Source organism: Aquarana catesbeiana, linkage group LG08 (assembly GCF_042186555.1).
Source record: "Aquarana catesbeiana isolate 2022-GZ linkage group LG08, ASM4218655v1, whole genome shotgun sequence".
Taxonomy (NCBI): Eukaryota; Metazoa; Chordata; class Amphibia; order Anura; family Ranidae; genus Aquarana; species Aquarana catesbeiana.
Window position 1 is genome coordinate 92,128,578 of NC_133331.1, and position 15,499 is coordinate 92,144,076.

Consider the following 15,499-nt stretch of genomic DNA (forward strand, 5'->3'; position numbering starts at 1 on the left):
CATGCTGGTTGTACCCAAGTCGATCAATGAATTGACTTGGGTAAAATCACCCTGCCCATAGATGGATCGAATCTCGGTCAGTTCCTGCTGAACAGGCCAAGATTCCAACCACCTATGGCCAACTTTACTCACGCACCATTAGGCAACTTAGGCCAGGGTCTGATGTTTTCCTGTATCCCTGTTTGGTTGTACTACATGTATGCTGTCATTTTGTGTGTACTAAGGTTTGCCATTTGTAGGAAGATCGTCCATGGACAGAGAAATCTGCCCATTTGCTCCATGACTGCTGCACTGTCAAACCCACTGCAGTGAGTCAACTCAGCTGATATTTCATTCTTGCACACATGTAGTGCTTGTAAGTTAGGGATAGGGAAGAATCCAATGATATTACATTCTTGCACACATGTAGTGCTTGTAAGTTAGGGATAGGGAAGAATCCAAAAGTTTCCGCCTTCTTTTTATTGATCATTTTCCAACACCTACATGACTTAATAATTATTGCCACGGGGCGGATCGGGGGTGTACAAGCTGCATTCTCCCTTGGTAGTCATGGGCTCTGGCAATTGTGCTCTGTACAGTATATATGTATTGTAGACATAATTGGGAAGCATTGCTTATTTTATTTGCCCCTATGTGTGGGAAATCCATCAGTCTGTTTCTTTAGAAATGTCACCATGTTCATGCTTTCTTCTGTTTTTGTTTTTTTTGTGTGTGTGGTATGTACTGACATGCATTGTACTTGAATACCTTCCTAAATAAAGACCGCTTTCTGGTTGAAAATAAATATTACCACTGATCTTTAGATCAGTCATACAGCTTAAAAAACGAATTCATGCGTAGTTGCCCCGTCACTTGATAGTGTCAAGTCTCAGCTGATAAAATGTACAATTCTAGCATTTTACCAAGATCATTTTCTATTCGATTATAACAGCACTTTACAAAATGCTAATAACAGGATCCAAACTCATTGCATAGTTTATAAAAAGATTTTTTTATTTCATTTTTGTTGTTTTGACCAAGAAAGCGGGACTGCTGCTTTAAGAGGAGCGTGGTATGATCATTTTACCTCCAGATCCAACACGGATATAGAAAAATGCAAGAAATCACAGGAGCGCATTATCTGCTGTTTGTCATGCAGTATTTGCTACTTCCAATGCTCAGTTGTCCAACTGGCGCCCATCTCGTCACAAGTGCCTTCCCAAATGTATTTTTTTTTAGCCATTAGAGTCCCTTAGCAACATACAGTACAAAGTCTTATTGCTGTAATATTACAATATGGCATTAAATGGTTCATTAGTTAATGCTGCAGAAAAAAAAGAGAGAAAAAAGTGCTTGGACCTTAATCTGTACATACATACACTTTGTATTTTTTTTTGTTCTTTTTTTTTTTAATTACATTTGTGGCACTCCAGAAATGATATTTGTCAACTATAAAGCAAAACCTTCCACTTTTAAGTGAAGAAAATTTGAATTGCACTTTTTTAACATGAATTTGGAATGTTAAAAAAAATAAACAAAAAGTTTAAGATTTTTTTTTTAAGCTAAAAGACCATTTACCATGTGGGGGCCTACAAATTCATGTATGTATATATATTTAATTACCTTGGTCCATGAGACTGTATACTGAAGATTATTTTTTTTAATTTTTTTTTTAACCATTTTACTGATTTTAAAGAGTTACATATAGGATTAAAAGTTAAAAAAATTACCCTGTATTTCTTCTTCCTTTATTTACAACATGTATCTTTTAACGCATCTGCCCCTGTCCCTGCAATTTTAATTTCCAATGTATTAAAAAATATAGTCTTATTTGATAGGGTAGGCTTCAAGTAAAGGAGCAGAACAGAGAAATATTAAAATTCCTCTACTGTTCAAAGTTAGAACATGCAGTTCAGTGCTCCAGTTGAGTAGAAAGTCCATTACTGCATGATTGAAAAGCTTCACAGGAGCATGCGGATTTTCTGGGGAAAAAATGACCCCCGTTCCCTTTTTCAGTGCACGTGCACATTTTCTTCTAATCTTTGTATATTTACACATATCTTCAAAAAGAGAAAAAAAAAGAAAAAAACAGTGTCTATATGATAAGTGGCCTTTTAACTTAAAACTCCTATCACATGAGACGTTTATTTCTAAAGTAATACAGTGATCTAATTTGAAAAATAAAACACACACAAAGGAAAGATTAAAAAAAAAAAAAAAACTTTAAAGGGTCATTTAGCACAAATGATAAAAGATCAGCAGAAGTCTTCAAAGCACTGGAAAAGAATGAAATCACTGTCTCTTCAGGTGGGAAAAAGGCATACACCATAGTCCAAAAATGTATCGGAATAAAAGCAAAAGTTATGAAACAATCCAATAGTAGCTGTATTCAGGAGTGGAAAGGTCATCCACCGCTAAACAAGGCTGGGCTATTCTGTTCCAGGTGGAGGGTGTCTTTTTTTTTTTTCTGAAATGCATATTTATCAAGGCTAGCTTGCTCTAAGACTTAACTGGTGACATAGTGCTTAGTGGCTGGCTGCCCATAGACCCTGTAGAAATCTTGGCGGCCATGCTGCTGGGAAGCATCAATCCATTCTCTCACAGCGAGTCCTGGAAGAGACTGTGTTACAGATGGGGTGGGTGGAAGAGGATGAGAGTACTCCTGGGAAGAAACTGTCCATGGGAAGTGGCCAGACCTGGGATACGGCTGGTGTCCACTGTGATTGGACACTGAGGAGCAATAACAGTTGTCCACAGAGCAGACCAGGATCTTGCGTCCTCCATACTGGGAAAGGACAGACTGCTGAGATGAGGAGCTATTCGGGTAGTGGGAGGGGTTGAAGACCGAGTTGGAGTGGACCGGCTGTGGGCCGCTGGGAAGTCCTACGATATGCTGAGTGGAGCTGCAAGGCACCATGGGTTGCGTTGACTGGCCCTCACCAGTGGAAGAACCCTGGCTTATGTACTGGCCGCTAACAGTTCCTGGTGCCGGGTCAAGGAAGCTGCCTTCAGGGAATGCAGTTGAATGCTTGCGCTTTTCTGCCCCTGAGCTGCTTACATTGCAGGCGTACATAGGAATGCTCTGCAGGAATGGCACAGGTGTGCTGAATGGACCTAAGTAGAAAAGGAAAAAAATAAAAAAAATAGTAAAGCGACACACACACTACATCCACATGTGGACACAATCAAGAGCTTACATTTGCTGTTTAAATTATACATGTACATCACAGTAGCAATATTTGCAGAAAAACATATGTATATTGTGCTTTGTGTATAACAACACAGCACAACAGATGTACCTGACAACTAATGGCTCGACCAAAGTCTATGCTCAAAGGTGAATTAAATGCTGTGAAAGTGATACTGTCTGAAACCTTTAGACTTCATGTACGCTAGCAGATCCTAAACTTGCGTTTAGGAGCTTTTGGCGTCTTTTTGCCAAAGCTCCTAAACTAAACTTCATAAAAGTGTCAATGTAGGAGGAGAAGTTTAGGAGCTGCTTTGGTTAGGTGAGGTTCAACCTCACTCTCCTGAATGCAGAAAAATCATGTTCAGAATAGGAACGCTTTGACCGATGGCCGTGGGAAAACACAAAATGCGGCAAGTTTGTGGCAAAATTGTGTCCTGATTTTGCGTTTCCCCAAGACCATGGTAAATGTAGGTAGGGTCTACATGAAGCCTTACAGTCACTGCATCAGGTAAAGACACGTGCATACTGGATGATGATGCAAACTCGGTGCTCATGTTAAAAGTAGGGAGCTTTAGTAACACCTGGTGCAGGTGTATTTAAAAGAACCATTGAAAGGATGAATGTCCAAAGTGCTGCAGACCTCCCACTTGTCAATACTCCCCTTTTCCACACACCTGCAGATCCATTCTTCTGCTGTACCAGTGCCCACGCGGTATGGGGGAGCATGTGACCTCCCTCCAGTATAAAGCTCTCAGGCCTGAGCGGTTAATTGCGAGGCTTAAACACTGTCACTTGAGGAAAAGGAAGAAGTATTAACCCTGTGTGATCTCTGACATCATCTGATACGGAGCTTACTCAAGGTTAAGACTTCTGATGAATGAATGGAGCAGCAGGGGAGTGCAGTGACAATGATTATGAGCAGGTTTGGGTCATCCTTTTGGGAAAACCTGTCACTTTGCCCTGACTTGCAAAGTCTCATTACGTTCAAACTGTTGTATAATGCCTAGCAAAAGAAACACTGGGCTTCTGTATCAAGTATCTAAAGGGACTAAACGTTATGCTGCTTGAAGCATCCCAATAGATTTTTTTTTTGTAGTCTTCTGTACTGAAGAAGGGATAAACCGACAACACAGCCCAGTGTCTTTGGATCATATCAGAAGGCCTTGTGCAAGGAAGAAAACTACACAGTACCTTCCAGCATCTTCCTCAGTTGTTTCTCTTTCTTGGCAATTTCTGTCAGGAAGAGTTTGGAGTTCAGATGCCCGATTTTCGGTGGAGGAAGGCTTCCCCCGGTACAGTTCTGAGTCCTGTCATATGAGAAAAACAAAATCACACTGTTACCTAGCTTACACAAATTATACAGTGCATTGAAACCATTTCCACAATCACATTCTGTGTGCTGCCCTGCAGGAATACATTGCATACATCAGCTTTTAGCAAAATCCAGGCCTATTTAAAACCAGCAATGGATTCTACTATTAGCAGGACTCCGCTGTGTTTTCTCTATGCCATGGTCACATTTTCCAAGTTCATAAAATGCAAAGTGTGACATAGATTGTAGTGTTTTTCAAAGTGTTCTCTGCATAATGCATATCACTCTGATATGAACGTCTCTCCCCCTCCCGGCACTCCTTCCTCCCTTATAGAACGAATAAGGCTTTTTCTTGCTTCAATCATGAAGCAGGCGAAGCAAAACATACATCTGTAAAGCACATTGCTGTGCTTTCTAAATAGGGTGGAATATTTTTAAAAACAGTTGTATGGCCATATTGCTGCTTTATAAATAAACCCCTTACAGTTCTTGTTTTTTTTAACTTGGATTGTTAAAGTTAAAGTACTATACCTTAACATAAGTAATAACTGCCTATGCATTAAATAAAAAGGCCACTAATAACATTCATTTTATGTATAAAAGCACCTATATAGAAGATGATACAGTGAGGGAAAGAAGTATTTGACCCCCTGCTGATTTTGTACATTTGCCCACTGACAAAGAAATGATCAGTCTATAATTTTAGTGGTAGGTTTATTTTAACAGTGAGAGACAGAATACCAAACAAAAATATCCAGAAAAACACATTTCAAAAAGGTTATAAATTGATTTGCATTTTAATGAGTGAAATAAGTATGTGATCCTCTATCAATCAGCAGGATTTCTGGCTTCCAGGTGTCTTCTATACGGGTAATGAGCTGAGTTTAGGAGAACTCTCTAAAAGGGAGTGCTCCTAATCTCAGCTTGTTACCTGTATAAAAGACACCTGTCCTCAGAAGCAATCAATAAAGCAGATTCCAATCTCTCCACCATGGCCAAGACCAAAGAGCTGTCCAAGGATGTCAGGGACAAGATTGTAGACCTACACAAGGCTGGAATGGGCTATAAGACCATCGCCAAGCAGCTTGGTGAGAGGGTGACAACATTTGGTGCGATTATTCGCAAATGGAAGAAACACAAAATAACTGTCAATCTCCCTTGGTCTGGGGCTCCATGCAAGATCTCACCTCATTGAGTTTCAATGATCATGAGAATGGTGAGGAATCAGCCCAGATATACACGGGAGAATCTTGTCAATGATCTCAAGGCAGCTGGGTCCCCCTGCTCAAGAAAGCACATGTACAGGCCTGTCTGAAGTTTGCTAATGAACATCTGAATGATTCAGGGGAGAACTGGGTGAAAGTGTTGTGGTCAGAGGAGACCAAAATCGAGCTCTTTGGCATCAACTCAACTCGCTGTGTTTGGAGGAGGAGGAATGCTGCCTGTGACCCTAAGAACACCATCCCCACCATCAAACATGGAGGTGGAAACATTATGCTTTGGGGGTGTTTTTCTGCTAAGGGGACAGGACAACTTCACTGCATCAAAGGGACGATGGACAGGGTCATGTACCGTCAATTCTTGGGTGAGAACCTCCTTTCCTCAGCCAGGGCATTGAAAATGGGTTGTGGATGGGTATTCCAGCATGACAATGACCCAAAACACATGGCCAAGGCAACAAAGGAGTGGCTCAAGAAGAAGCACATTAAGGTTCTGAAGTGGCCTAGCCAGTCTCCAGACCATAATCCCATAGAAAATATGTGGAGGGAGCTGAAGGTTTCAGTTACCAAACGTCAGCCTCAAAATCTTAATAACTTGGAGAGGATCTGCAAAGAGGAGTGGGACAAAATCCCTCCTGAGATGTGTGAAAACCTGGTGGCCAGCTATAAGAGACGTCTGACCTCTGTGATTGCCAACAAGGGTTTTGCCACCAAGTACTAAGTCATGTTTTGCAAAGGGGTCAAATACTTTTTTCACTCATTAAAATGCAAATCAATTTATAACTTTTTTGAAATGCGTTTTTTCTGGATTTTTTTATGTTGTTTTTCTGTCTCTCACTGTTATAATAAACCTACCATTAAAATTATAGACTGATCATCATTTCTTTGTCAGTGGACAAACGTACAAAATCAGCAGGGGATCAAATACTTTTTTCCCTCACTGTATACACTATATTACCTAAAGTATTGTGACGCCTGCCTTTACAAGCACATGAACTTTAATAGCATCCCAGTCTTAGTCCGTAGGTTTCAATATAGAGTTGGCCCACTCTTTGCAGCTATAACAGCTTCAACTCTTCTGGAAAGGTTGTCCACAAGGTTTAGGAGCGTGTCTATGAGAATGTTTGATCATTCTTCCAGATGTGCATTTGCATGGCCAGACACTGATGTGGACAAGAAGGCCCGGCATGCATTCTCCGCTCTGGGATAATATACTGGGGGAATACAGTCTGGTCAGGTGAGACCAAGATCGAACACTTTGGAAGCCATAATTCACACCGTGTTTGGAGGTCAGGTGGAACTGCACATCACCCCAAAAACACCCCCATACCAACAATGAAGTTTGGAGGTGGGAACATCATGGTGTGGGGCTGTTTTTCAGCATATGGTACAGGCAAACTTCATGTCATTGAAGGAAGGATGAATGGAAAAATGTATCAAGACATTCTTGATAAAAAATTTCTGCCATCTACCAGAATGATGAGGATGAAACGAGGGTGGACATTTCAGCAAGAAAATTATCCCAAATACAAAGCCAAGGAAACTCTCAATTTGTTTCAAAGAAAGAAAATAAAGCTTCTAGAATGGCCCAGCCAATCACCTGACTTAAATCAATATAAATCAATAGAAAATCTATGGAAAGAACTAAAGATAAGATTCATAGAAGAGGCCCATGGAACCTTCAAGACTTGGAGACTGTGTGGAAGAATTGACCAAAATCACACCTGAGCAATGCATAGGACTTGTTTCTCCATACAGGAGACGTCTTGAAGCGGTCATTATCAACAAAAGATTTTTTACAAAATATTAAATACATTTAATATGCATGTCCAATACTTTTTCCGTGTCATTCCATTTTATTACACATAACTTCATTTTTAACGTATTTGTTTTCGTTTCTTTGTTTGTATGGATTGCATTGGTTGCTACCGACATGTGGTGAAAATTTCATGTCAGTAGCACCTTTAGAGATATATTTACCTAAAAAGTTGGTGATGTGTTCAATACTTATTTTACCCACTGTATATACAGTCAGGTCCATAAATATTGGGACATTGACACAATTCTAATCTTTTTGGCTCTATACACCACCACAATGGATTTTTTAACGTATTTGTTTTCGTTTCTTTGTTTGTATGGATTGCATTGGTTGCTACCGACATGTGGTGAAAATTTCATGTCAGTAGCACCTTTAGAGATATATTTACCTAAAAAGTTGGTGATGTGTTCAATACTTATTTTACCCACTGTATATACAGTCAGGTCCATAAATATTGGGACATTGACACAATTCTAATCTTTTTGGCTCTATACACCACCACAATGGATTTGAAATTAAACAAACAAGATGTGCTTTAACTGCAGACTTTCAGCTTTAATTTGAGGGTATTTACATCCAAATCAGGTGAACGGTGTAGGAATTACAACAGTTTGTATATATGTCTCCCATTTTTTAAGTGACCAAAAGTAATGGGACAATTGGCTGCTCAGCTGTTCCATGGCCAGGTGTGTGTGTTATTCCCTCATTATCCCATTTACAAGGAGCAGATAAAAGGTACAGAGTTCATTTCAAGTGTGCTATTTGCATTTGGAATCTGTTGCTGTCAACTCTCAATATGAGATCCAAGAGCTGTCACTATCAGTGAAGCAAGCCATCATTAGGCTGAAAAAACAAAACAAACCCATCAGAGAGATAGCAAAAACATTAGGTGTGGCCAAATCAACTGTTTGGAACATCCTTAAAAAGAACGAACGCACCGGTGAGCTCAGCAACACCAAAAGACCCGGAAGACCACGGAAAACAACTGTGGTGGATGACCGAAGAAATCTTTCCCTGGTGAAGGAAACACTCTTCACAACAGTTGGCCAGATCAAGAACACTCTCCAGGAGGTAGGTGTATGTGTGTCAAAGTCAACAATCAAGAGAAGACTTCACCAGAGTGAATACAGAGGGTTCACCACAAGATGTAAACCAATGGCGAGCCTCAAAAACAGGAAGGCCAGATTAGAGTTTGCCAAACAACATCTAAAAAAGCCTTCACAATTCAGGAACAACATCCTATGGACAGATGAGACCAAGATCAACTTGTACCAGAGTGATGGGAAGAGAAGAGTATGGAGAAGGAAAGGAACTGCTCATGATCCAAAGCATCCCACCTCATCAGTGAAGCATGGTGGTGGTAGTGTCATGGCGTGGGCATGTATGGCTGCCAATGGAACTGGTTCTCTTGTATTTATTGATGATGTGACTGCTGACAAAAGGAATGAATTCTGAAGTGTTTCAGGCAATATTATCTGCTCATATTCAGCAAAATGCTTCAGAACTCATTGGACAGCGCTTCACATTGCAGATGGACAAAGACCCGAAGCATACTGTGAAAGCAACCAAAGAGTTTTTTAAGGGAAAGAAGTGGAATGTTATGCAATGGCCAAGTCAATCACCTGACCTGAACCTGATTGAGCATGCATTTCACTTGCTGAAGACAAAACTGAAGGGAAAATGCCCCAAGAACAAGCAGGAACTGAAGACAGTTGCAGTAGAGGCCTGGCAGAGCATCACCAGAGATGAAACCCAGCGTCTGGTGATGTCTAGGCGTTCCAGACTTCAGGCTGTAATTGACTGCAAGGGATTTGCAACCAAGTATTAAAAAGTGAAAGTTTGATGGATGATTGTTAATCTGTCCCATTACTTTTGGTCCCTTAAAAAGTAGGAGGCACATATACAAACTGTTGTAATTCCTACACCGTGCACCTGATTTGGATGTAAATACCCTTAGATTAAAGCTGAAAGTCTGCAGTTAAAGCACATTTTGTTCGTTTCATTTCAAATCCATTGTGGTGGTATAGAGCCAAAAAGATTAGAATTGTGTCAATGTCCCAATATTTATGGACCTGACTGTATAATTGCTGTCCCTGTCTAATCCAAAAACATACTGGTAGATTAACTGAATCCCTCCTGAATCTATCCTAATGTGTGTGAGCGTGGTTGGGACATTAGGCTCAGGAACCCCATACTATTTTAGGGGTAGTGAACTGCTCTTGTAGAACTAGCATTTGACCCATGGGTCGCAGAAGGACTGTTTCCATGAGAAACTTCCAAAACATGTATGTTGCTTAAAGAGGAGTTCCACCCAAAAGTGGAGCTTCCGCTCATTGTACTCTTTCCCCCCCTCAGGTACCACATTTGGCACCTTTTTTTTGGGGGGGGGGGGGGGGCAGGATACCTGTCTTTCACAGGTATCCTTTTCCCACTTCCGAGAGCCTCAGCCACGGGTGTTGACAGGCTCCCTCCTCCTCCCCCTTCCTCGGCCGCCGGGCCAGTAGAAGAGAGGAGAGGAGCCTCACACATGCGCAGTAAGGTTCCCGGTGTGAAGCCGTAAGGCTACACTGCTGGGTTCCCTTACTCGCAATGGAGGCGGCATGTACCCGTCAGCTGATGGAAACATCATCTACGGTGCTGATATCACTGGACTCCAGGACAGGCAAGTGTCCGATTATTAAAAGTCAGCAGCTGCAGTATGTGCAGTTGCTGGCTTTTCATTTTTGCAGCGGTGGGCGGACCTCCGCTTTAAGTTGAATAAAAAGCTATAATAACAGTCTTGCGATGGATAAATAAAATGGCAGAAATCCTTACTTTTCCTGGAGAAAATGCTGATTTACGATCCCCTCATTAATGACTACATGCTGATAGCCCCTTCAGCAAAGATGATATAATCAAGTGCCTAGGCTTATAACATGTGGTCAGTACTCAAGGGATTGTAGAGCAGCATTTCTGACAGGAAGGCCAATAATTTTAGCCCTTCTGTTATACTCTTTTTTTAATTAATCCCAATAAAAATTAATGTAACTTTTAACATTTACATACATGTCCCCTAAAAGAAATTCTACAAGGTTCCCTTTAAATTATTCCCTTGTCTGGGTTGGACTCAGATTAATCCTTACAGCCAAAGAAAAAAAAATTAAGGTAATCACCAACACTTAGACCCCTTTCACACTGGGGCGGTTTGCAGGCGGTATTGCGCTAAAAATACCGCCTGCAAACCGCCCCTAAACAGCCTCCGCTGTTTGTTCAGTGTGAAAGCCCGAGGGCTTTCACACTGAAGCGGTGCGCAGGCAGGACGGTGAAAAAAGTCCTGCAAACCGCTTTTTTGAAATCAATGGGACAGCGCGGCTATACCGCGGCTATAGCCGCGCTGTACGAGGGATTTTAACCCTTTTTCGGCCGCCAGCGGGGGTTAAAACCGCACCGCTAGCGGCCGAATACCGCTGCAAGAACGACGGTACAGCAGCGCTAAAAATAGCGCTGTTAAACCGCCGACGCCCCCACCGCCCCAGTGTGAAAGGGGCCTTAATGAGTTACAATTTTAGCTGTTATTATTGAGATGCATTAAAAAACAAAACAAAACAAAAACTCCCTGAAAGTTCGCATTTTCCATCTGCAGACAGAAAAACCAATGGCCATACATGATAACACATAGGGGGAGATTTACTAAAACTGGAGCACTCAAGAATCTGGTGCAGCTGTATGGTAGCCAATCAGCTTCTAACTTCAGCTTGTTCAGTTAAGCTTTGACAATAAAAACTGGAAGCTGATTGGTTTCTGTGCACAGCTGCACCAGATTTTGCAAGCCCCAGTTTTGGTAAATGGGCCCCATAGTCTATTAGTGCCCTGCAGCAACCCATTGATCTATTTTTTCTTTTTGCCTTCCTTTGGATAAACTGCGGGTATAGGATTGTACAGGTATATATGGAGGTTTTCTTTTTGTGTGTTTCCTTTTTTTCTATTTTGGTTGAACATGATGGACTTGTGTCTTTTTTTCAACCAAATTAACTATGTCACTATGTAAACAGCAGAATTAGAAGCTTATCTTGGTTTACTTAACATTATTGCTCTTTGTAATGTTTTTAAATCACAAAAGCCCACATATAATTTATATTACATTTAATACTAGATAGTTTATTGTTTTTTTTTTTTTTTCTTGTATGTGGATTTTGAATTACTGGCCATACTATCCCTGCAGAGCATATAGTAATCACAAGTCTCTATCCATTATATAGCAGTATAAAACCTGGATATTGGCTAGGAAATGCTTTCTGTAGACCTCTACCCTCGCTCACTGTCCTCAATCACTGAGAATAAACAATGCAATCTAGCTAGGAAACACAAGTAAACAGCGCATGCTTTACACACTGACTCATTGCAAATGCTAATCTTACCTGTCCATCAGGATTTTCACAGACTTTGTATTCTGCAAAAATAGAAAGACACTTTGTGAGAAAGGTTATAATGGCGCAATGCAGTTTAATCTTTTGACATAATATTTTACCTATACTAATTTTATAAAATCAAAGCACTGATACCCTGACCATTCTGCTGAAAAAAAAATTGAGAGAAAAAAAATAGTACCCAAATTACCTGCTTTTGCTAAAGAAATGACTCCTTCAGTGCCAAACACTTGCATCTAATTGTGTGACCTCAACCAAAGGCGCTTAGTGGACTGAAAGTCAGGCAAAGCCAGATGATTTCGCTTTCCAGCAATCTGGTCCTCTCTTTCAGCAGAGATAATATGACCAGGGATCCTACATTTTATCATGTGACTATCTCTGTAGACACCAAGGGCAATAGTTTCTATAGCAAATGTATTGTAACATGCATTTTTCTATCAGTCATTATTATACAGCATAGTAGGGATACTGAAATACATTCTCCCCTAAAATGGTGTAGGCTGTCCAGCCTTCGCAGATGAGAACTATGGGACTCATAGTTCCAGAACTAACAAATGAGGGCTGTCTTATTGTACTAAATAAATCATGAATCGTGAAGCTTCTGAGTAAAGTTTGGAAAATGCAGAATATGAGATGGCCACTCACATACCTTCATGAAGTTGATGTCCTCTGTTTTGTCAAACATGACCTGTACAGAGCTCAGTAGCTTTTTGGCTTCTTGCATACGTTCATTTAGCTGAAGAACTTGGGCTGCATTCTCATTGCAGAATTTGGCTTGAGCCTTATCCAGAACATCCATGGTTTTCCTCATGTCCTCATCCAGAATCTGGTGCAATCTCTCATACTGCTGTCTGACTTCATCCTTCAGCTGGTTTACCTTTTCCTGGGGAAGAAAACAAAGCTTCTATTACTAATCAGCCTGAGTGTAGACCGCTGACCTAACAGATACCAGATACTGAACAACTGGGAAGCGAGATGTGATTGTATGAGGGCTACACTGACATATTTGTGTATCTCAACTAATCTACTCTACCCGTAGATATACATGCCCTGTGTACACTCCTGTGGGGTATAGAATGTATATACATGCCCTGTCTACACTCCTGTGAGGTATATAATGTATATACATGCCCTGTGTACACTCCTGTGAGGTATAGAATGTATATACAGCCCTGTGTACACTCCTGTGAGGTATATAATGTATATACATGCCCTGTGTACACTCCTGTGGGATATAGAATGTATATACAGCCCTGTGTACACTCCTGTGAGGTATATAATGTATATACATGCCCTGTGTACACTCCTGTGGGGTATAGAATGTATATACATGCCCTGTGTACGCTCCTGTGGGATATAGAGTGTATATACAGCCCTGTGTACACTCCTGTGAGGTATATAATGTATATACAGCTCTTTGTACACTCCTGTGAGGTATGCAATGTATATACAGCCCTATATACACTCCTGTGGGGTATATAATGTATATACAGCCCTGTGTACACTCCTGTGAGGTACAAAATGTATATACAGCTCTGTGTGCACTCCTGTGAGGTATATAATGTATACACAGCTCTATGTACACTCATGTGGGGTATATAATGTATATAAGCTCTGTCTACACTCCTGTGAGGTATATAATGTATATACAGCTCTGTGTACCCTCCTGTGAGGTATAGAATGTATATACATGCCCTGTGTACACTCCTGTGGGGTATAGAATGTATATACAGCCCTGTGTACACTCCTGTGAGGTATATAATGTATATACAGCCCTGTGTACACTCCTGTGAGGTATATAATGTATATACAGCCCTGTGTACACTCCTGTGAGGTATAGAATGTATATACAGCCCTGTGTACACTCCTGTGAGGTATAGAATGTATATACAGCTCTATGTTAACTCCTGTAGGGTATATAATGTATATACAGCCCTGTGTACACTCCTGTGAGGTATATAATGTATATACCGCCCTGTGTACACTCCTGTGAGGTATATAATGTATATACAGCCCTGTGTACACTCCTGTGAGGTAATGAATGTATATCCACCTCAGTGTTCAGTCCTCCACATAGCCGTGTACACCCCTGTATGTGGCTCTGTATATAAACCATATCATCCCCCCAGGGTAATAGTGCCGTGCAGTACCCCAGCCATACACAATGCCCGGTGCCCGCCATCCCCGGTCCAGTAATACAGTACCCGACACTCACTCACCTTCCGCTCCTGCCACCGCATACTGGAATAGAAGCCACACCACGCATGCGCCACTCCCCGAAGCTCAGGGTTGGAAGACAACTTTCCACTCTGCTAGAAAACGAAGAGCTCGCACACTTTCTACACTACGTCATCGCCATACGTCACTGCTGTGATCCCCAAAGCCCACCCCCTCTCCATAGCAGCGCACTGCATGGAGTGTGTACAGAATGCACAGCATTACATGCACGTAGAGAGGAGGACAAAATAAAGATCACTTCTCTCCTTCAATCCAGCTCTATGCAGGAAACCTGAAAAATTAAAGTAAAGCTGTAAGCAAAACTTTTTTTTATTGTGGATAGCATAAGGGAGGGTTGTAAGTGGTAACCCCTATCATATGTATTTTTGCCATCTGTGTCCTATTGGGGAGATTTACCTTCACTTCCCGTCCCACAGCCAAAACGAGAAGAGAAGGGAGATACCTGCAAATGAAAGCGGTAGTAAAGCCTGCTTTGTTATTTTTACCTACAGGTCGGCTTATAATAAGGCTGATCTGTAGGTAAATTGAATATCTCCTAAACGTGCATCGCTTAGATTTTCACCCTGCATGCAGCCAGTGACATCACCGGCGCATGCACTCGGAATGTCCAACATACCGTGCCGAAACTTCAGAGCTTTGGTGCCAATACCAAGGGCTCCTTCCTAAAGTAGCCATCAGAAGATGGGTACACTGTAGTCATAAAAGAATGGACATGGTCAGCAACAATACTTGGGTAGTTAATAGACTGATATACTATATGTCAGAATGATTATTATTTGCAAATCCCAGTACTTAGTCTTGCTTTCTAAACTGGTAGTCAATGAAGCATGATTGCTTGCTGATGTAGGATACATAACCACTCTTAGGATATAACAGTTTGGAAGCTTTTCTTTTAAATTAAAATGCAAGGGATATAGCTTGCCTGAATGAATATTTCTGTCCAGTGAGCTGGTGTTCATAAGAGGCAGTCGCCCAGATTAGCGCTCTGTCCTTTTAGACACAGACGGGATGAGTGACACACTGCAGTCTGTCATGCCATCTGTGTTTGCGGATGAGGCCTAGTTTATCCACACACATGCCAGCATGACACCTGTTGTGTGCAAATTCCCTGTGTACAATATAGTGATCCTACCCTCTGCAGTGAGCTGGCTGTCCATAGATCAGAGGCTGTTATAATAAAAAGAGGTTTTGTTCTTCTAGTTACACATTTTCATCTACTTGTGTCAGTGTTTCTGGAATTATTGCATTGGCTGAAACCTAGGTTGGCTACATTCCCTGGTTTCATTATATTATGACCTTTTTATGTATGTCTGCAATGCTTAATTGAATATTTAA

At 41.2% G+C, this 15,499-nt stretch overlaps 1 protein-coding gene across 1 annotated transcript in view; it reads right to left on the bottom strand.

Annotated features, from left to right (window-relative positions):
• Positions 1–972: 972 nt before the first annotated feature.
• Positions 973–15,499, bottom strand: part of TRIM8 (tripartite motif containing 8) — a 118,070-nt gene continuing 103,543 nt past the window's right edge. The window contains exons 3-6 of the mRNA XM_073596145.1: positions 12,576–12,809; positions 11,918–11,949; positions 4,361–4,476; positions 973–3,093 (exon numbers count right to left, since the gene is read on the bottom strand). Of these exons, the coding sequence (XP_073452246.1) occupies positions 2,486–3,093; positions 4,361–4,476; positions 11,918–11,949; positions 12,576–12,809 (990 nt within the window). The 3' untranslated portion in view covers positions 973–2,485. The remainder of the gene's footprint in view (positions 3,094–4,360; positions 4,477–11,917; positions 11,950–12,575; positions 12,810–15,499) is intronic.